This window comes from Scardinius erythrophthalmus (assembly GCF_964197995.2).
Source record: "Scardinius erythrophthalmus genome assembly, chromosome: 5".
Classification (NCBI taxonomy): Eukaryota; Metazoa; Chordata; class Actinopteri; order Cypriniformes; family Leuciscidae; genus Scardinius; species Scardinius erythrophthalmus.
The window spans coordinates 50836389-50859814 of record NC_138225.1 but is presented as its reverse complement, the minus strand read 5'-3'; the positions used below and the strand labels follow the sequence as shown (position 1 = coordinate 50859814).

Genomic DNA, 23426 nt, shown 5'->3' with positions numbered 1-23426 from the left:
CAAACAAAATTAATTTTAGCATTATTAATAATAGTTACGGCATGATATCAGGCCCGTCGCTACAAGGCAGGCAAACCAAGCAATTGCTTGGGGCCCCGAGCTGGCCTGGGGCCCCAAGACAACGACTGGTTAAGAATAAAATGCAACGACAAACTGTGTGAGCGCCCCTTTGATAGTCAATGCAGTAAAGTGCAATGACACTGTTATCGGGATCCCCCTCAAGGGGGCCCCCTAGTCGCTGACAGCAGCCAGCCAATCACGTGATCTCTGCTGCTGGCAAAATACAAAAACTCCTCGGCAGTCATCATGAAGCGGAATTATGCTTCAGGAGGAAGCCAGAAAAGAATGAAGAGAAAGGAAGAGGAGGATAAGAAAAAACAAGATAGTGGTAAGTAGGGGTGTAACGATACACGTATTCGTATTGAACCGTTCGGTACGTACGAGGCTTTCGGTTCGGTGTTCGATACGCATTTTCAAACCGAACGGTTCGTTGGATAATTTTTCCTGCCGACCAAAATTTCGTTATTTCCATAGACTGGTTATTTCAAATGTAGGTGCGTTGCACGTCGCAAGCGCGCTCATAATGTAGAGACGCCGGCGCGACCACAACATTGCCCAACATCAAATGGCAAACGTAATTTAAGCGGAACGAAACTGAGCTACTCGTTATTGTGTGGTTGACGGACCGTTATTTATCAGTTTAGACCAGTTCAGCGCCGATCGTGATCATGCGACACTGTTACTACACAGCGCTAGTAAGAGATTCAGTAGGCTAAAGAAAGCATTTGAATTCGCCACAGAAGTAATAACATCGCTGCGAGATCTAGTGAGAAACATTCACATAGTTTGGCAGGAATAGTAGGCTATAAGGCCTTCAAGTAACATTACATCGGTTTTATTTTGACATTATGAATACAATGCCCTCAAATGTCAATCTTAACTAAAATAAACATTTGTTTATAACTACTACAATATTACATTTAATTTTTTCCAAGGAGCTGTTTTGTTTTATATGCTCCTAAGAAGAGTCAATTATAGCTCCAGAATTGCTCAAAGTAAAAAGAAATAATATTTTATGATGCTAGTTTTAATTAAAAAAGAAGAAAAATAAATAGCCTAAATTAAGGAAATTTCTCTGGCATTTCTTTCTTTTTGCTGTATCGAAAACGTAGCAAACCGTAACACAAGTGTATCGTATTGAACTGAACCGTGAATTTTGTTACAGCCCTAGTGGTAAGTGATAAATTACACTGGATAAAATAGCTCCGCTTGTCTTGTACAAATGGTGTAATTTTGCAGCAGGTAGGCTAGAAAAAATATGTTTATGTTAGCTACCTGCCTGACGGCAAATGCTGCTTTTAACAAACAGTTAGTGCAACTTTTTTTCCCGAACGGACGGAATATGGTTACATATTATAATATGTTTTTTATTGGGGGGGGGGGGCCTCCATGTCCATTTTGCTTGGGGCCCCCAAAACTCTTCAAACGGCCCTGCATGATATTCAATAGATGTGCAAGTGCAGAGAGATGAGTGAATTTGCAAGTGTTGACCTGTGTTTCAGTCAAAGCCAACAACTCAAGTTGGCAGTATATAACATTGAATAGTGTAATTAGGACTAATTATGTGCATGAGTGTAAGAGGGTGTCTAAAGGCCCTGATACACTTTACTTAGGGGGGGAAATAAGTTAAAAATACTCGAGCACACTTTCTTCTCAATAACAAATATCACAAGTGAGAAAACAGCAGTTAAGAAAGCAGTTGATCACAGCGATGTATGTTTACACCATCTCTGCAATTTGGCACTCCAGTCAGGTCTTGTTTATTTATATTGCACTTTATAGACTGTTGTAAAGCAAGCAGCTTTACAGTATTAAACAGTGTCACTTTCAATTACAATTACAACTTTAATCTCTCCATTGTTTTATCCATGTCTGACCTTGATGGACTGAACAGAAGAAGTGAACCAGAGAAGTTTTCATCAAAGATGGCGGAGCCTCAGAGCCACACCTACCTGTTACGTAACTGTCAAAGATTAATGGTAGTTTACAGCCGCAAAGTTTGCATTGGAAAGCTGTTTCGAACTCCTGAAATGGACAAAAAAACGTCATTTTGTTCAAAATAATGTCACACCAGTTCTTCAATTTAGCTTGAAGTAGTATATCAGGGCTTTGATGGGTTGGTTATTCTTTGCCACATAGCCTACATTTGAAGAATGTCTCCACTATATCACCCGTCTTGGATGGATTTTTTCCACTAAGCTTGTTGCAGTGCATTTTGGGATTACCTTCTCCATGAAAGATACGATCTTAGAAACTGGCCAAAAGAAGGTATTAGAAGGCAGCATATTTATGCTACCTACCTTTTGGATTAGTCTTTGTGTTATAAACACATCTAGGACAGATTACATGTCTGGCTACGCTTGGTCTAAATATACTTATGTCTTGCATAAGGAATGCATGGAGGAATTTGCAAACCATAAAATATCAAAACAAAATATGTTTTTTTGCTAATTAGGCTATGCCACTGGCAATATAGCAACATGCTAATGCAAAACTGTTATGGATTATTTTCCATTAAAGTAACTTATGAGTGCCATTTCAGTTAGTATGCTGCTATAGGCTGCTCACTAGGTTTTGGAACAGAATTAGCATGCCACAATAATAAACAGATGTTTATATACATTAAACCCTATTCCATACATATATACATACATGCACACACACACTTCTCTTTCTCGATTGACATTTCTATCCAAAATATTTCACAGAACACTTATTGGAAACAGATGGCTCAGTTCCCAGAAACAAAGCATAAACATATGACGTACAAAAATGTTGCCAAGTAACGATAAACAATAATACTGGGGAGTTTTATGTCCTTTTTAGTGTCTTTCTGTGTCTTCTGTGGGGTCGTCGCTGTAATTGGTTCGCTCAAGTATTTTCGAACCCTTCGGCACATAACTCACCATGCACCATGTGTGCTGTTACTTTTTCATCTGGCAGATGATAAAATGGGCTAAAAAAATCCATTAGTTTAACACTCAAGGAAGGACCTTAGAAATATCCTAGAGACATGAAGTGGGCTCTTTTGAATGAACCAGTTCAACCACACCCTGGCGAGTTTTGCATTTGTAAGCACCACTCATATTTTCTTCAGAAACATGTGATCGAAACATATTAGAGTTTGTGCCCAAACCCAAAGTGCCTCTGTAACTTCTTGCATCCATCTTCTTTTCCTTTGCTATACTGTAGTTTGTTTATCCTTCAGGACACACACTCAAATATGGCTGCCATCGCTTCTATTGGATTGGACTTCAGACCACAATCCTTAGAGAGAGAGGACAAGAGCAGAGGAATAATTTATCTTTAGCTCTGAACCCAAGAGAGGCATTGTGTGTGTGTGTGTGTGTGTGTGTGTGTGTGTGTGTGTGTGTGTGTGTGTGTGTGTGAGAGAGAGAGAGAGAGAGAGAGAGAGAGAGAGAGAGAGAGAGAGAGAGAGAGAGAGAGAGAGAGAGTAAGAACTAGTGCAAAGTCGCCACCTAGTGTAGATTTGAAGGTAGTGTCACTGTTTATTGTCTCATTGGTTTTACTTGAAGGTTTTTGCCATCTCCACATGAAGACAGTTTTATTGCTCAACGGTTGCCTTCAAAGAGTACCGCCGGTGGTACACTTCAGGTTTCTTAATCTCACTTCTGTCAGAAAGAAACAACCGAGATATTAAAGAGATTGTTCTTGTATGAGATATGAGATGTGATAAATATGAGATTGTTCTTCTGTCCTACAGGATGTTTGAGTATTTTAATTTAGATCTGTGCTCAGAAGTCGTGGAAAAACACGGACCCTTGAGTGATTGAGTCAAAGAGAGGAAGCGTCTGATGAATAATTGTGTGTACCACATTCACCTCTCCCCCTGCGTCTCTCTATTGTGTGCTTTTCTGCTGAGTGCTAGAACTGCAAAAATATCTGACACGTCTCTCTGTGGGAAATGCACCAGGGCCACGACCATTTATCAGCACATCCCACATTTACTGTATGTGTGGAAGTGGGTATGAATGTCAACATGCTCCATCTGGGTCACCCTATACTTAGTGCTCTTGATTACTGTGTGTGTGAGAGAAAGAGGGCGAGACAACGAGAAAGAAAGCAAAGCATGCAAACAGATAAACAGCTTGCACACACACCTGGGTTGTTGCAGGTGCATCAGACACAGTCAATGCTGTAGAGAAAATGAAACAAGTCTCACGCTCTGCTGTAGTTTGCAAAACGACTTCATCAAAAATGCAACTTTGCCTCAAGAAGAACTTATTACAATCTCATAAATAGATTATTATTATTATTAATTCAATTCACATTTATCTGTATAGCGCTTTTCACAATACACATCGTTTAGAAGCAGCTTTACAGAAAATACATATTCGTAGAATAGATTTAAATAGATTATTACCATAGTAAATTTCCACAAAAAAATAGTACCATGGTAGCCAACTATATGCATATAAAAAATATTTTTTGTCTTGTTTTCTTGTTTTAAACATGAACTCACTTAATCTAAGTTGGAATTATTATTTTGCTGTGTACTTTAAGTGAACCCATGAGACTGCCACATGACTAGAAGTCTTTATTACCACAGTATTATCTCCAAAAAACATGGTGTTATTGATGAGTAATAAACATGTTAGTACAATGATGTCCAAAAAACTGATGAAAAAACAAAGAATGTAAACACAAGTACTGTGGTGCCATGTCCAAAAACAGGCTGTTACATCATTGCACTGAATGGTGTGGTCAGTGTCTGAGCGAGTGCTTTCCTGTAATCTAAACTCCTCTGAGTAATGACAAACACAGTCATCCTGTCAGGAGCTGTATAGCGGCGGCCAGGGTGCGTGTGTGTGTGTGTGTAATATTACATCAGCAACCACAAACCTGACCCTGCCAGACAATAAAGGTTACTCCGAGTGCCACCCACAAAAATGGGAGGAAGAGGCAGCCTTTCATTCCCATTCTGTCCGCTCTCTTGTGTTTTATTCCTCTGAGTGAAGGCCTTCCTGACCTCTGTGTGCAGGAACAAGTGGTGAGGAAGTCTGAGCTACTGTATGAGCACACACACACACACACACACACACACACACACACACACACACACACACACACACACACACACACACACACACACACACACAGAGCACTGATGACATATAGCTTCCTGGACAACTTTTTAAAAATGTTGTCTATGGGGAATGTTTGCTTTTAGACAAAATGAACAAAACAGGTATAAATCAGAAACCATTATAATCATACCGATATAAATAAGCTCTTTATATAAATTACATAGTCATTTCACTTTTTTTACAGTGTGGATGATGTCAGTTCCTGTCTAATTCACTCAAGTCTTCAACCAGAAAGGGTCCAAAACCTTTTTCTCTCTTTAAAATTAATGCTACATTTGACATTTTGTTTTCTAATTTTCTAATTTTGTTTTTTAAGTGTCCAAGACTTTTTGGGGCCACTGTACCTACATCTGATTTGGATTTGTTTGGATGTATTTTGGTTGGACCAAAGAGTTTCCGGGTCGCTGGCACACAATGTAATCCTAATGATTAATGAACAATAGTCAGAAAATATATATGACTGTGCACATTCAATTTTTTTGTCAGGTCAGGGAGGTTATCTGAGCAATGATGGGAAAAGCTTAAAGGGCAAATCACACAGAAACAGGCGGAGAGTTCAGAGAAGATAGAACAGACGAAGCAATGTAATTGCATGAGAGACTATCTGTGATCAAGTCATCTCGTAAAGATCGTAGGCTATTCACGAGTTGAACTCACAAGAACGCCACCACACCACAATGTCGTAAATACGAGTGTAAACTCGGGATTTTCTTTAAGCCCCGATCTTAACGAGTTGAGGGCGTGTCAGTGAGAAACATGGCGGAATACCAATACTTAAAGGTATATTAACAGGCTTTTCTATTTACAGCGAAGTAAGCTAACTGCCTGCACAGAATATGATGGCATTATAATTTAACAATATAATATGCAACGATAAAGTTTGCAGTGCAAGTTTGCAAGTTTTCATAAATTAATTAAGAAAATAAAAAAGTAACGCACACCTTATGTCTTTGTCCTGTCCTTTTGAGCTGTATAGAGCTGGTAAGTCCCGCCCCTTCCGCAAAACCCCGCTGGACCTCAAAGTTGAAAAACCGTCAATGCAAGTGAATTGTGCCATGAATGTGAACATATGTTGTCTGTGAATTTTTTATATAACTTTTCGTGTAAAGAATGATACAATTTAGCGGGTAGAAGTTTGATACGGTTAGACTTTGTGTGAGAGCACTTTGTGGACTACAATTCTCGACGCGTTTGAAACGTCAACACCACTAGCACACGGACACTAGCTCACGGATCCCGCTAAACATGGCTGTGTCTTTGGTGCACTTCACCTCCTTCTTTCAGGGAGAGGACAAAATCGTTGAAGTTGGCGAAAACCACGGGTAAGTCAACTTTATGGGGTGACGTCACATAGGCGACATGTAGTCTTTCTCGTTATGTCTTTTCCACAACTGCTAGCCGAAGAATAATACCATATACTGTCAAACTCGTAACATGAAAAATTATATAAAAAATTCACAGACAACATATGTTCACATTCATGGCACAATTCAAACGGGACCAGAAAATAATTATTTTCTCCCATTCACTTGCATTGACGGTTTTTCAACTTTGAGGTCCAGCGGGGTTTTACGGAAGGGGCGGGACTTACCAGTTCCCACGGGTCCTTGAAATCCTTGAAAGTTTGTGAATCTGAAAAAAATATTTTCAAGGCCCTGGAAAGTTTTTGAAAATAAACATACATAGAGACAGGTCCTTGAAAGTGCTTGAATTTATTTCGATAGTCAGATGCACTTTTTCCACCGTAATGGTTCTGTCGCTGTTACCACTTGTGTCCATTCTCAAAACGTATAGTGCTGCGCGGATCGCGGCTAATCCGCGGGTCGGGCGGGCCAATACAAACATTCCCTTCCACTTAATCGAAGGTGGATGACAGATAAATCATTAATGTGTTGAGTTTAATAAAAACACGGAACTCTCATCACGGTAAAATGCAATGAACGAAAATAGTTCCAAACAAAGATCACGCACCATCGCGCATCTCACAGCAACACTTGTTGCATTACTGAATGATTCAGCGTTTTGAATGAATCTGTTGAGTTAAAGATTCAATTACCCATTCATAAACCATAGACATAATAAATACATAGACGCCCTATTGACCGCTTTGGAACGTTGCTGCGATACGTCAACGCGTCCGCCATTTTGCGGAGGGCAAGACTGCGCTGTAATCAAATGCAAGTAAACAGGTGAGCTGCGGTTTTTCTGTATAAAAAAAACTAAAAAAAAATTACATTTATCAACCGATTTCGCGTGGTTTGTATGTGGTGTACAAAAAGTTCCATCTGTAGTTATTTAAACTCTCGATAGTTAGACTTATAATATATTTTTTAATAAGGAATGGCCAAAGCTCAGGCTTGTCATGTATTTGGCTTTTCATTCTTGGATAAGAATTGTGAACACCCGCATACTGAGATATAATTTAATTTTCACATTAAATTAAATAAATTTTTCTTATTGTGGGAAAAGCATATTCTGTCATTGACCCGATTTTAGCAATAACAAAGATAACTGATGGATCCTTTATGGTAATACACATGGTACAACTACAGTGCAATGCAAAGTAAATATAAGCTAAAGTGAGAGGTAGGCTAATAGTAAATAGTTTAGTCAATAAAATAAACAAACAGTATACAGCAAATAAAATAGTAAGGAAAAGTATAATTATATAATATCATAAGTACTAATATAATAATAATAATATATTGATAATAGCATATAGTTTATGTATAATACTATAATAATAGCACTAGAATATGAAATATCAATTACAGAATATAAAAAATAATGATACAATGAATAGTAAAATAATTTAACAGCATAACTATAATAGATTGATAATCGCAAGTGGTATATTATTATAATAACAATAATAAATAATGTAAATTTATACATTTTAAAATATTATTACATAGGCTATATAAAATAAAATGACGCAACCCTGTCTCTTTTTGTTAAATTTCAGTTTTTAAAAGGTAAAAGAAGCTATACAAGTCAAGAAATAAAGTAAACGATTCAGTCAAACATACAGCAGGCTACACCGTTAAAGTTAAATAAGCCTAAATAAAGTTATGAAACTTCACTTTGCCCTCAGCCACAACAATCTGCCAAGGAACAAATTATAGATTAATTAAACCAAAGATTGCCCGTTAGATATACACAAGACGAATTATTCTCACTAGCCTGACAGGAGCGAACGTCAGAACGGCACTATAGCCGAGGCAAAGCTGTTCTCTGCGGGGTACGTGAGCGCTGAGCGCCCGGTGATCCCTGGATCTCACAACTCCGAAACCGTCAGATAACATTTTTAAAAAGGCGCTATCTTTATAAATAAACCACAGATTTGAGCTTTAAACAACTTCATTGTCGACTGGAAAACTCTTAAAACTACATTTCGTGACACAGTAACAGTATAGTATTTTTAAATTTCGCGGCCTTTCTCCTCTGAAAATAAAAATAGTAAATGAAATACAACCAGAAACAAATTTTCAGTTTTGCTTGTGAAAGGTAATTCCCTGAGACCTGTTTTCAATTGTGTGGCGATTTGTAAATCCCCAAGCAGCACAAGAAATAGGCATTTTTCTCAATTCTCGTTATGAGAGGTATGGGAAAGTTGCCCTCCGCAGTATGGCGGCGCCGTGTACGATCCAGCGGCCAATAGGGCGTCTATGTATTTATTATGTCTATGTCATAAACTGCCTCATTCTGAATACATCAGCCGTTTGAACGAATCGTTTGAATGAATGACTCAATGACTCACTCATTAAGACGGCAGTTTTAACTACTACTGGCAGTTTAGTTTCATAAAGTATCATTCTTTTCAACATTTCTTATTTGTATATTCAAAAATATTTTAAATAATCTAATTTAAAGGTGCTGTATGTAGGATCCAGCGGCCTCTAGCGGTGATGTTTCAGATTGCAACAACAGTGCTCGTGCGCGTGCTCAAACTCAAGAGCGCGAACTCACTACCGGCGGCCACACTTTTCAACACAACGGAGAAAGCATCACACAACATGCTGGAAACTCATGTAAACTCCCACTGCAACATTACCATAATAGGCTACTTTTATCAGCTTGACGTAGAACTAATGCTCCATGCTCGTACCATGATAACGTTACATTGACTGTATTTTGCCGACATGTGGTGTTATCTAGCATTATTTTACTAACTATTTGTGTATCTTTCACAATCAGCAATGTCAATATAAGGTCAATGAATGAAAACGAAAACGGTTAGTCAACTAGACTGGACAATTTCAGTGTAACAATAAGACAGTAAGTAATATTACTGTACTGAACATGTCTGGAAATGTGTATTATAAACAATATGATAGTAGTGGGATGAGTGACGTTAGACAGTAGATCTAGAACATAAAATAAAAGTTACATCCTAAAGCACCTGCTTTTTGTTATCATGGAACAGTCTTTTGTATTCATTTCATGTCTTATGTATGTTATATTTTACCTTGCTATTTCAAAACGGAGGTCTCTCCACAATTCAAACGCTCTGCCGATGTTGATCCGTGTTTTCGTCCTGAGTCGATCCGATTGACGTTTGGCCTGACGAGCTTCAGCAGATATATATATATATATATATATATATATATATATATATATATATATATATATATATATATATATATATATATATATATATATTTTTTTTTTTTTTTTTTTTTTTTTTTGGGAGTTTGTGTTGGAGTCTGTGTTGTGCTGGAGGCAGGTCGTTTTTTGGTGTTATCAGACTCCATGTCGTTAGCTGCAGTGCAGTTGCAATAGACTGTAGGCTCGGGAGCGCGCATGCACGTCACATCCGGTGGATTTCGCAGAAAATCCGACCCGGAGACTTCACATAAAAATAGGAATACTGGCCTTCAGAGGTAATAGCAAAACACGAAAAGTGGATCAATGTAATGTGTGATTACAACCCCTTCACAGACGGGCAATAAAAAAAGGATTCATTTTATAAAAAAAGTTACATACAGCACCTTTAAAACAGTTATAATTTTTCAATGTCAATTATTTAATTTGATTGGTAACAGCCTTTCTTACTATTTTAATTGAATATATTGATCAAATTTAAGAATTTGAAATGAAAGATGGAGCATAGGCCTACATTTAATAAAATTAGGGGAAAAATGTCCTTTATAAAAGGTACAAAAAATAGTGTTTTCAAACAGTGATGTAATGAAACATTGACAATTTAAAGGGGTCATGAACTGGCTTTTTAAAATTTTTTATATTGTTGTCTGAGGTCAACTTATGACGTTCGCTTGGTTTTTACATTCAAAAACATCAAAATGAATAAGTAATAGGCTATTTTCGACCCTAGTTTTGAGCCTAGCTCAAAAACGCTCGGTTTTTATGGGCGTGTCGCATTGAAGACTTGGAAGTAAACGCCCACTGCTGTGAGTGGATAACAGTTTTGCATATTATAATAAGTTTCAACTCACTCGTCAGTGCACGTGGGGGAAATTGTTTTGAAAACTTCCAACGTTGTAAAATGGCAACCGGAATGATTCGCCCATACATGTTCGACCCAGAGTCTGATCCCGAATCGCAGGACAATGAACCAACAACACCTCAAATGCAACGGATACTTCAGCCTGTGACAGCGTGGTAAGTTGTTTATGCTACTTCTAATGTATCTTTAAGGTTTTTATAATTTGATATTATAGTGTAAGCGAATATGATAGTGAAAGTCTTTTGTCAAAATTAAACAAGTAATAAAAACTCAGTGAGTGTTTTAGCGCAATTTTCTCACCTCATGGGATCACAACACTAAGAGATAGTAAATCTTTTCCTGGATTTTTTTTGTGCGTTCCCGAGATTAGACCTTCCTTAACATAATGCCGAAAACCCGAAGTCTCTAGGTGGTCTGGTTGAGGAGGAGATAGAAGTGCAAGATTTGGTGCGCACAGACAGAACAGAAATCATGAGTTAACAATCGCAATTTGTCCGGTGGAAAATTGCGCTAAAAATGTACCAATAATGAAAAAACAATTATGCATAAATAATCGTAATACGTTATGGTTGTGACAAATCAGGTATATGTACTTGTACTTACCACTGATATATATTATAAATAATGGTTAAATTACTGTTTCGTGTTAATGAATTATTAATGAATAAAACATAGTTTGTCGAATGTTGTACCTTAGTTTTTCGTTCAACATGGTCAGTGAGGTGTAAAACATGCATGTCTTTTTTCAATAATCTGTAGGTGTAACTGTGCAAACTGTGCTGTTATGCCAACTGAAAGAGAAAATATATGCTGCTTGGAGATTCCTCAGGTAAGTACAAGACACACAATGTTTATGTTTACTTATATTTATGTGAATGTTTTTAATTATATATATATATATATATATATATATATATATATATATATATAGAGAGAGAGAGAGAGAGAGAGAGAGAGAGAGAGAGAGAGAATTAAAGTGTTCTTGTATTGTAGATTGTTACAAGGATTAACCAGGTACCAGACATACTTACATGCATGACCCATCACCCAGGCTTTGAACCAGTGTGCCTTAATGTGTATTCTCTGCAGAACGCACTTAATGTTTACAGAGCTGATTATGGCGCCTTGAGACTCAGAGGAATAGAACAGTAAGATTTGTGTAATGTCAAAAAAGTCTTTATAATTCACTTTGTAATACAATAACTATTTTGTAAAGCAGTCATTACATTAGAATAGAATTTAAGTAAATTTCAGTATGTTTCAGTAAATTTCATAACAACAGTATGTTTCAGTGAAAACACTATTTTAACAAAAACAGTTTGATTGTTTTTATGTTTTTTTTTTTTCAAATTCAATACAATAGATGTAATGACAACATTTGTCATCAATTCACAATAATAGCAGGTAAAGCAATTTATCTCATTTTGTCAATGTCTTTCACATTAGGCGCTACAGGCACTTAGCGTACAGGACCTTTGTGAGCTGGTGCTGGGGCTATCTGGGCAGGAAGATCAGGGTTGTTATCCCGTCTTGTGTTGTCCTGCGCATACGCCAAGAGTTTCCAGACGCTGGAGGCAGCTACGTAGGATTCAGACCTCCCCTTGATTGAACCGTGATACATGCCTTGCGATGGCCTCTTCCATGGAGGGTCTGTCATACTGGGCAGAGAGTGTTTCAGGGACATTTAGTTTGTGTATCTCCTCCATGTAGGGAAGAGGGTCTGGGATTACCTTTTCAAAAAGGAATGTCATCAAATTGATGACATAGCCTTGAAAAAAATAATTGCACAATAGATATTATGCATGTTATTTATTGATTTGAATTTTTTATTTACGTTATTGTGAACAACAATAAATTTGTTTAACTTACAGTATGTTGCCTGTGATTTTAATGGCCTCATGGAGTATATTCCTTTTTTGGCTTTGGGAAACAAAAGCCTATACATTGGCTTTCCAGTCAATGTTTTAGCCTGAGGACGATTTGAGTTCTCGTTGAAATGCATACCTGCCAAATAAAGTCTGAAATAAAAACAACTAAATACATCAACAAAGTTATTAAAGACATCATTATAGAGGTTTTAATCATATTAATTTAAAACATACCTGCACAACATTCCAAGGTAAGGATAAACCACATTTTTGGGTGCAAAACGTAAAATGACACTGTGAAAAGATTCCAAAGACGAAGTTTGATAGTGAGGACTGAGTTTCTCGATATCTTTCATCATTCTCTTGTTTGTAAGAATCTTTTCTACAGTACATAGTGCTTTGGTTCCTGTAACCAAATAACAAACAATTACAATTGTATAAAAAAAAATTGGTTACCGGTACACTTTAATTTTAGGTGTCCGTGTTACAGTGTAATACTACTGAGTAATATAAATTAACTACATGTTCCTACTATAGGGTAATGGTAGGATTAGGGTGTTTTAGGGTTAGTTGCATGTAATCATGCATCATTTACTGTGATTACTATGTAACAGGTGTAACAAGGACACTTACCAACATATTTATGAAAGTAAAAATGTTCTGTACATTTACAAACGATAAGCAATATATTTTGTCAATTTGAAACAAATAAATGTAATGTGGTCACCTGGTTGGAACCATTTGCTGCGATCAGTCGATTCACGGATTTCATGGTCGCACTGGGGGTATGATGGGTTGTCATGTACGTGAATGTCTTGAATATGGTTTACCATGGACTTCCATTTTGCTACCCGCTCCACAGGTGTTTTTGAAGTAGCTGCAGTCCAGTAGACGTGATTTTTAATGCTATGCTGCCACTTTTTCACTACTTCACAGTCCTTATCTTTGCTGATTTTTTCCAACTTCTTAGACAAGCCTGAATAAATTAGTATTTACAATATCACGTGTACTCTGGAAATAATCACATCATCATTGAACATAAGGGAATTACAAGTAAAATCAACATTTACAATAAAGGAGAAAAGGTACCTTTCTCCAGATGCCAGACATCGTAGAACTGTGGTATGTTTATTTCCCTCAAAAATTTTTGGATCTGTGGGTGTCTATCTGTAACAATGCATTCAAGCTTCACACCATGTGCCTCTAGATGTTCAAGGCTTCGTTTTAATCCCTCCTTTTCCATATGGTAACTTCCTGCTACCTCATTGCTCTATTTGGGGGGGGGGGGGGTGTTTACCAAAGTAAAGTACATACAAGCAGCAAATGTTATATGTAGTTAGTGCAGTTGAAATTAGTTAATTGATGTATTGGTACTCACCTGCACTAGCTGTATGTCCAAAATGATGTTGCTCGCAAGGTCCATTAAGGTATATGCACCATACTTTGCTGAGTGGCCTAATATATATGGTCATAATAAATGATACGATAAAAAAAAAAAAAGACTGACCACAGTACATACAAATTTAATTAATCTACACAGCTAACAATTATTATTTTACCTGGTGAGTCCGCTCTCATATCACCACCCGCTATCACTTTGTCCCCCTGGCTTAGCTGGCGCAAGACTTCTTCTTGTTCTTTCTTCCACGTATAGATTATTGCAGGTTCCAGATACATGCTGGCATGCTTTCGAAAAGTTCTGTGTGTAATCATCTTGACATGCATTGCGTTGAATACCTAAGTCATATACAAAACATTTTTGTATTTAATCCATTAATTATATTAGCGAATTTCAGTATTTCCTTTCCAAGTACCTTTTGTAATTTAAAGAAGGATGCGCCAGTGAAGTATATGGCAGCAGATAATTGGAGGTTGCCCAAAGGTGTGCTGCCAACAACAGGTTGGCTTTGCCATTTTCTAAAGTATTGACAATGTGGGCACAATTGATCAATTGCAACAAAAGAACCTTTTCTTCGAGGCCGAACGTCACAGCATCTCGTGCACACTGGGCAGATTTCAAAAAGTTGCAGGAGGCACTTTTCAAATACAATGTATTTTGTATCCTGCTCTATCGATGTACATCTTCAAACGAAAGAAAAAAACTAATTACATTCCAACAAAGTTATGTGATTTCTTAAACAGGCTATAACGAGAATAAAGAAGATAAAATCCACTTACAGAAGTTGTGATGACTCTGTGACAGTCGTGACAGACTCAGCTGGCTCATATGTTGTGTCCTGGCTATCAAAGACTTCAAAAGAAACACTTTTCTCCTCCTCCAGTTCTAGACAAGCTTTTTTTGCTGGCCTAAAATCCTTCAAAGGTGTTGAAGTTGTGAATGGAGCACCTTCACTTTTACATGACACCTCTGTCTGTGTTCCTATAAAAATAAATACAAGAATTTAAAAAATATTTATTATTTATACATATGTTATGTACTAAAAACATTAACTTCAACATTTAAAAACAAGCCTATATGTGAAATGTCAGAAAAAATACAACCAATCAACCATTAACACGACTTTAAATAATACAATGTACAATGCCACATTATACATTAAAATGTCTGACCATTGCCACCAATAAAGACTTTTTTTTTTGTATAAAAACAAACCTTTATAGGCAGATTTGTGTTTAAAAATTTTATAATAAGTTGAGTTGACAGAGATGCTACTCACATGAGTGACAAGTGTACAGATATAAACACAAACCTTTGCTTCTGAATTTAGGTCCTAAGGTTCCAAAAGCCAGCTGTGTGCCCTGTGATGTTAAATTAAATTCTGTTTGACAAGCTACATCCTTCATAGTTGGACTCTTCTGTGACTGATTAGACACGTACACATAAATATTAGATATCAAACGATCTGTAACAATGCAATACTAGCCTATCAGATTATTTTTATTTTTTAAATAAAAATTTTACTTACATAAGTGTGTTGCACCATTCCTGTCGGATCCAATATAGAAGGCACAGCACCGTTTTTTAATCTTAATCGGTCTGCAAATCCAGTCTCGACCTGTGTCTTGTTTACAAAACAATCCTCAGTGAAATGAAGCGAACAAACGGACAATGTTTTACCCACATCAGCTGGAACGTCATTAAAAATAAAGTTTAGCCATGCATTCCTATTGGAATCCAGAGGAAGCTTATGCAGCGACTGTCTTTTTCCACAACCAGGCACTGCACAATATTTTGTAAACGGCATGTTTGATGTTTATTGCTCAGTCGCTCGATTCCGTTTGTCATGTCATCACGAGGTAGGCTATGTTATTTAGCTATGCCTGTAATGCGCGAATCGGTGGGCGGGGCTAAACAGGCCGTGTTGAAGTAGGCGTTGATCTTCTTTTGTGGAGGCGGTGTTTTATCCTCTTTGACGTCATTGTTCCCCACTTTGAAAAACGAGTCGTTTGCTGAGCCTGGTGTCAATAAAAGCTTTTATTGGACTAACAAGGACGTTTTCAGTTCTGAAACTTACAGGATATTCTTATAATATGATGACCTCTTATATGTCAAAAGCTCAAGGAAAATTTGATTTCTCAGTTCATCACCCCTTTAAGTTTGAAGGGAGTAAAGCCTCTGTTTAGGCTATTAAGGAAATGTAATTTTACCAAAAGAAAAACTTTTATTTTAAATAAATGTTAATTTTTAATCAGCCTACTTCAGTGTGATGTTACCATATTATCATGCTTAACACTGAGAATTTGAACAATTGTAATGTGATGATCAGATGCAGATATCTAAATCAAAGAAAATCGGCGGTTTGCGCGTGGATTATTTATTTTTAACAGTGGATTCGGGTGACTCAAAGTGCACCAGATTAATGAATTTATCTTTAAAATGTACAAAATTTTCTTACGGGGCCCCTTCACCGGACCCCCCTAGAGTAAGGACACCTTATTAGGATTTTACCACCTCCGCCTCATTTTGAGCCAGGAAAAACCCTGGATACGTTAAGTTTTTCCGCATGAGCTAGTCTACTTGTGTTGTACGTTGCCATGACGTTCACGCGCGCATGAAACTACCATGGTACCCCCTTGGAAACAACAAATGTGTCCCCACATTAAGTCCTTGGATTTGAGGGTATTGGACCTGGAAAGTCCTTGAAAGGTCCTTGAATTTGAAGTTGACAAAGGTGTGGGAACCCTGCAGCTCCATACACCGGCGCCATCTTGCTCCGACGAAAGTGACTTGAACACACCTCGTAAATATCTATCTATCTATCTATCTATCTATCTATCTATCTATCTATCTATCTATCTATCTATCTATCTATCTATCTATCTATCTATCTATCTATCTATCTATCTATCTATCTATCTATCTATCTGTCTATCAAGCTGTCTGTCTATGAAAGAGTGAATTGTTTGAGATTTATATTCATTAACAAGAAAGAGTAAATAATAACATACTCAACACCCTGAATCTGAATGACTCAAGTATATGATATTGCAGGTCATTCCAAATGAACAAATTTTTGTTATGAGAAGTGAACTTCTACAGATATTTCTTACTCAATATGTAGAGAGAAGTGAAAACTGCATTGCATACACTGACAAAAAAGGTGTAGAAACTATTTTAAATCAGACAAAATGGGGGAAAAAACTGAATGCAAATTGTTACAAATCCCTGATTTTACATGTTTATTTGCAGTGGAAGAAATAGTTAAGTATGAGAAAATATTGTTTTTCCAAATAAAGTTGCAATAAATAATAGGCTAATAATAACTTTATTATTAGAAGACATTAGAAACAGATGATGGGAAGATTATAAAGTCTGATTTAAGGATAAACTATTTATTTTCAGCGTTTGCACATGTGTACAGAAAACAGTCCTCTATGTATTAACTTATTTTTATGCTTTATTTATGTTTATTTATTTATTTTATGTTAAACTTGTAAACTAAAATAAAAGTGTTGTATGAAGGGTTATTATAGTTGTATATCATTATTGTTATTATTACTATTATTGTATGTTCATTGACAGTTGTATGTTGTTCCTATGTCACCAAGACATAATTTATTTTGAAATCAAAATGAAGGGGAAGTACCATGGTACCATACAATAGCCTATACAGTATAAGATCAGATAGTAACAAATAATAATACCTTGGCGTTGTGATTCATACTATGTTACTGAATTATTACCATATTATTATGGCGCCATATTCAACATGATATTTACAAATATTACAGTTATTTCCAAAAATACATGGAATTACCACAATACCACATTCAAACCATAGTCATACCATAATAATATGTTAGTACCATTTTAAACTTGCCAGTCTATCAACTGTCCACTAGATGTCACCCATTCACCACATTAAAAAGCAGTCGCAGGACGTTTACTGTTGGTTGAGATTGAGAATGAAACTATAATATTCTTGCATATAGAACTAAAACTAGCAGGCAGAGGATGAAAAGGTTTCTGCCAGTTAAACGTGATTTACAGGTCATATGCTGAAGAGACCCATGAAGGTAGCGTGAGCTGCGAGGATGAGCTCTGCTGATTTACGGGGAACAGAAAGCTGAAGGGTCGATCCAGACTCCAGGAAGTAAATTCCTATGACAGAAACACATACTTCATAATCAGAAACATAAATATTTTGCAAATATTTCAAGGTTTTTGTGTGAACTTAGATCTCACCTTCATCAAGCATTAACAAGCATTAACTTCTCCAATCATCACAACATTAACGCATCATCTGTTGCTAATTACTGCAGAACATGCTTTAATTCAAGATATCACCATACTTCCCCAGTGATTAGTCAAAGCTATATATTATGTTCAAAAAACAATTATAATTTATTTACAGCTGCAATGTTGCAGTAATATGTAACAAGCAAAGTATTTCTCATAATGTAGCCTACTTTAAATAACATTAACACAATAGTTCTGCTGTTGTTCATATATACCAGTAGTGATGTTGCACAATGAGGATGTTGTCATGTAGCCAGAAATACAATCATCAGTGTCCTAATGTGTAGTGAGCCCTTACTGCCCTTACCAGTGCACACGATATACTGAAGGGAGCTAGGGAGTTGATTTAGATGCATTGTGAGCATCGAAGCTCCCTGGTTTTCATAATGCATTGTGGGAATTTTTAGGGAGCGAATGTTTCAGTGCACTGCAAGGATTTTGCAAATGAGATCAGTGCCCTGACTCCTGAACTAGAGAGCTGATTGAGACGCAACCTTTGTTGAAACATTAGAGCTAATGGTTTTTACAGGGAGGATTTCTTATCATTTCATGATTCAGAAAATGCTGTCAACAGCCAGAAAAAAATCATTAATTCATCATGTTTTTGAAATGTTCAGAATATAGAGAGGACTAAAACTGTAAAGTCTGGTGAATGTAACTGCTGTGGAATTAAACTCATTTTGAGAAAACAGCTTTTAAAGCTTTTCTAAGCTTTTTTTTAAGCTTTTCTATATTGTCATTAAAATTTTGTGTGAAAAAGTTGAATTAAAAACACTTAAGTGTGTATTTTGGATGTTCTGGAAGTTGTGGATTCAAAATAGGTCAAAATATCAAAATTGACCAGTGCCTGAAAAAACAATGGTTTTATTCAAATTAAAATATTCTAAAATATAGTATTGGTCCTCTTTCTAACACTGTTATGAAGTGACATTATCCTTTTTTAAATAATGGTTTAATCTTTCAGCATATTTGAGGGAGTGACATTATTTTAACGGCCCTATTTTAACGATCTAAGCGCATGGTCTAAAGCACACGGCACTAGTGCGCTTGGGGTGTGTCTGAATCCACTTTTGCTAGTTTAACGATGGGAAAAATGGTCGGCGCTCCCGGTGCATGGTCTAAAAGGGTTGTCCCTATTCTCTTAATGAGTAATGGCTGTGTTCTGGGTGTAACGTGCAATAAACCAATCAGAGTCTCATCTCCCATTCCCTTTAAGAGCCAGTTGCACTCGTCTTGCGCCATGGCGGATTCGCTATTTGCATGGCAGAATTTGCAAGCAATTTGCTCGTGCACGAGGTTAAAGTGTACGCGCTCTTTAAATAACACAAAAAATACTGCGCCATTGACTTTATTGTGGCATTGGTCAACGCAGTCTATTTCAGTTGCCAACAATGAGCCTGCACACACCTCGTTTTCAGACCAGCACACCCATGGGTGCACAAATGCATTTGCTATTTAAACTACGTGGTGCAGGACATGAAAATGATAACTGCGTCAGGCTGAAACTAGCAAAAAACATTTTGTCGTGCCTGGCGCTGCATTAGGCCGGGTGTTTGATAGTGCCCAAAGTCTTTTTGTTCACATGGTTCAAGTCTCTCTTACCACCAGTGTATTGATAAGGTACAGTATTTACACTTGCCCTCATCAAACTCAATAGACAGAATCTCTATTTTGGCACAAAGAACAAAAACGTGGTGGTTTTTTCATTTAAAAGGTACAAACTTCAAAGAGTCTGATCCTGTGTTCCAAATCACCCCCTAAACCCTCATCCATTATTCCCTACATTACTCCACTAATATAGAGAGAATTCGGACACTGAGTGCGCCGGAAGAGCTGCCGTTTTTTTTTTGTGCTTGCTGTTTAAGAATAATTTGAAACTTAGCAAACTGGCAGCTCCAGTAGTAATGAAAAGATTTATCTTGAACTCTGTCATGAAAACTATGAATAAACCTTAATTAAACAATTTAATAATCAAATAAAAAGGAATTTATACTGTATGATATACGCTGTAGGACCAGCGGTTTGGAAAATGGATGATTCAGCTGCGGCGCCATCTTCTGGTCAGTCGCAGGAATTAATTAGACAGTGCATTATGGGTATTCTCTAGCCGTTGAGTCTACATCGGTTGTAGACTCGTTATTGCGGTGCTTTGTGGGATTGAATTAGTGCACTCAATAACGTCCACTATGGTTTCAGACACCACTACAAATGGCTGTCCCTAGTGCCCTATTTAAGGGTATAGGGGGCGATTTCGGACACAGCCTGAGCGCTCCTATCTGATGCATAAATAATGCAAGTTAATTAACTTTTGAACTTTGTTGTCCTGATAACTCACCAGCAGTGTAGCAAGTGTTGAGAGGCTGGCTGACGTTACTGGGCATGCTTTTTAAACACTTCATCAGCTTAGTCTCCGCCCCTTTCAGCCTCTTCGTGATCACATGACCCATCAACCAGGTGGTATCTTTATACAGCACCTGTGGCAAGCAAAAGAATAAACCTAAATGCTTAAAGTAATTTATTGTATTGAGTAAGACAGAATGCAGCGCGGGACAAGATTTGATGGTGAACGTGTGTGTGCGGGTGGAGAGTCACTCGTGTGTGTGGGGGGAAGAGTCACTCGTGTGTGGGGGTTGTGGGAAAATAAAATGATTTGCGTGACTCCCGGAATATAGAATTAGGCTATCTAAAAATAAAATATGTGACACTGGATGACAAAACCAGTCACATAGGTAAATATTTTGAATAAATCAGCTTTCCATTGAAGTATGGCTTGTTATGATAGGACAATATTTGGCCGATACACAACTATTTGGAAATCTGGAATCTGAGGGTGCAAAAAAATCGAAATATTGAGAAAATCTCCTTTAAAGTTGTGCATTTATGTTGGCGATTGTGCTGCATTCACTCACAAAAATAAATGTTTTATATATTTATGGTAGGAAATTTACAAAATATCTTCATGGAACATGATCTTTACTTAATATCCTAATGATATTTGGCATAAAAGAAAAATCAATAATTTTGACCCATACAATGTATTGTTGGATATTGCCACAAATATACCCGTGCGACATGTGATCCAGGGTCAAATATCTTAAAGGAACACTCCGACTTTTTGGGACTTTAGCTTATTCACAGTATCCCCCAGAGTTAGATAAGTCCATACATACCTTTTTCATTTCTGTGCGTTCTGTAAGTGTTATTTGACGCACCCACCGCTAGCCTAGCTTAGCACAAAGACTGGATGTAAATGGATAAGGTAGCATACTAATCCCAATAAGTGACAAAATAATGCAAACATTTTCCTATTTACATGTTGTGATCTGTATAGTCACAGCGTGTACAAATAACAAGGCTATATGAGACAGAGACCATTTTTAATCGTATAAATACTGGGAACTATATTCTCACTAGGCGTAGGAGCACAGCTACTTGGGCGGAGTGATTAGCGCAGCACACAAGACGCCCTGTTGATGGTTCCGTAAACAAAACAAACGTGACTAACTAGCTAGTAGCGAACGCGACCAGTGATCATGGCTGACTTTGAGGAATTGTCAGAGGAATTTTACTGGGTATCAAACCAAGATCCAGAACCATATAGTTTTGAGCCAGAATACACAGACGAGGAGTTACAAACTTTGGAAGCTGTAAGACAAGATACAGCGAATGATTGTAAACTATAAATTTACTATCTAGTAATTGCTGACTCTATTACTCCAGCTCTGAGCGAACTCTCTGCTCCTCACCACAGGGCGTCTCGTGTGCTGCGCTAATCACTCCGCCCAAGTAGCTGTGCTCCTACGCCTAGTGAGAATATAGTTCCCAGTATTTATACGATTAAAAATGGTCTCTGTCTCATATAGCCTTGTTATTTGTACACGCTGTGACTATACAGATCACAACATGTAAATAGGAAAATGTTTGCATTATTTTGTCACTTATTGGGATTAGTATGCTACCTTATCCATTTACATCCAGTCTTTGTGCTAAGCTAGGCTAGCGGTGGGTGCGTCAAATAACACTTACAGAACGCACAGAAATGAAAAAGGTATGTATGGACTTATCTAACTCTGGGGGATACTGTGAATAAGCTAAAGTCCCAAAAAGTCGGAGTGTTCCTTTAAAACAAACATTCATCTAAAATAGCACGAAAGCAACAAGAACGATTAAAATAAAAAGATTTACAGGTGCAAGCATAGGCGGAGTGTGTAAGCAAGCCTTCTCTGGCCTGTTGCTGCTTCTGATTGCTTTTACAGGGAAAAGCTGCGCAGAACTGCTGGTCTAGGATCAGTCTTCTTCGGATTAACAGCATATTGGCGAAACAGATTTGGCAAGCGATCCAGTGGGTGTCTGTGTTTGTGCCCTGAAGAGCATCAAAGGTTTCTATTTACGTGTTGTTGCAGGATTGGGAATCGTAGCAAATCACAAACGTATCTGTTGATTTCTTGAGCGCAATGGCCAATGAGGGGCTGTTTACACGCCACCGTTTTCAACTAAAAACATAAAACTTTTTATGTGTTTTGGTCACTTATTTCAATGCTCAGTTTTTGTTCAGTGCTGAGTTCTGCACGCTCGCGAATCCTCTCATTATAACTAGACGAGATGTGAATAAATGATTTATGTGCGATATAGAAAGCTTCATTGATTGTGAGATTGTGATTAACTAAAATAAGTGACAGCTGTTTTTGTGATTATAAAAGGGAGCGCTTGAATGACATGTGAGAACGAGTGACAGTTGTTCTTGCACATCAAGCATGTACGGTTGAGGTATTTATTGATTTTTTTGTGGGGTGAACGATAACTATTAAGTCTGTACTTTGATAATGCAGTAGTATCAGTACTAAACAACACCAACCTGACTGTAAATGAAGTATGTACCCTTGGCCTCCACCGTTATTGTATCACCTGACACCCGAAGCCCCTCCCCTTGGCTCTGCCCTAGAGCCCAAGACAGAACGGTGGTGTCATTATCATCTGAGAAAACACAGAGAAGAAATGAGAGAAAAACAACAATCTCCAACATCTCTATCTATTGTGATGGACTTTTAATAGATAAGATAGTAAACTATCTTTTAAACTAACCATGATTCTAACATCTAAACCTTACTTCTCCTTTTAGGCTGAACATTCTAACACTTTGAACAAAATGTACTAAAACGTTCTGTTGTTTGGCTATTGTGTCCATGGAAAATTCTGAAGTGCTGATCATGACAATATCAAAA

The 23426-nt window shown here is 37.3% G+C and overlaps 3 protein-coding genes across 7 annotated transcripts in view; 1 reads left to right on the top strand and 2 right to left on the bottom strand.

Annotated features, from left to right (window-relative positions):
* The first annotated feature begins 10635 nt into the window (after nt 1-10635).
* Nucleotides 10636-12504, top strand: LOC308690258 (P2X purinoceptor 7-like). Of its 2 annotated transcripts, XM_081364616.1 has the most exons (4): nt 10645-10790; nt 11395-11464; nt 11725-11783; nt 12082-12502. In XM_081364616.1, exons 1-4 carry the CDS (start codon nt 10675-10677, stop codon nt 12242-12244), a joined length of 408 nt encoding a protein of 135 aa, XP_081220742.1. In that variant the 5' UTR covers nt 10645-10674; the 3' UTR covers nt 12245-12502. The 2 variants fall into 2 exon arrangements, with proteins under 2 accessions (XP_081220743.1, XP_081220742.1); XM_081364617.1 differs by lacking the exon at nt 11725-11783 and having other exon boundaries at nt 10636-10790; nt 12082-12504.
* A 95-nt stretch (nt 12505-12599) lies between these two features.
* LOC308690401 (uncharacterized protein) lies at nt 12600-15840 on the bottom strand (the record flags this gene model as incomplete). Its single annotated transcript, XM_081364804.1, has 10 exons — nt 15431-15840; nt 15215-15326; nt 14682-14883; nt 14318-14585; nt 14063-14240; nt 13882-13958; nt 13593-13773; nt 13231-13479; nt 12738-12909; nt 12600-12639 (listed from the first exon to the last, which is right to left on the bottom strand). The coding sequence occupies exons 1-10, from the start codon at nt 15707-15709 to the stop codon at nt 12600-12602; spliced, it is 1758 nt and encodes a 585-aa protein (XP_081220930.1). The 5' UTR covers nt 15710-15840.
* Nucleotides 15841-15926: 86 nt separating this feature from the next.
* The window catches only part of tnfsf13 (TNF superfamily member 13), a 13589-nt gene continuing 6089 nt past the window's right edge, over nt 15927-23426 (bottom strand). For 2 of the 4 annotated variants that reach the window (XM_081365801.1, XM_081365802.1), the window contains exons 4-6: nt 23060-23178; nt 20540-20678; nt 15927-18066 (exon numbers count right to left, since the gene is read on the bottom strand). In XM_081365801.1, coding sequence (XP_081221927.1) covers nt 17957-18066; nt 20540-20678; nt 23060-23178 — 368 coding nt within the window. In that variant the 3' untranslated portion in view covers nt 15927-17956. The remainder of the gene's footprint in view (nt 18067-20539; nt 20679-23059; nt 23179-23426) is intronic. The other 2 variants (XM_081365804.1, XM_081365803.1) reach the window with 1 other exon arrangement.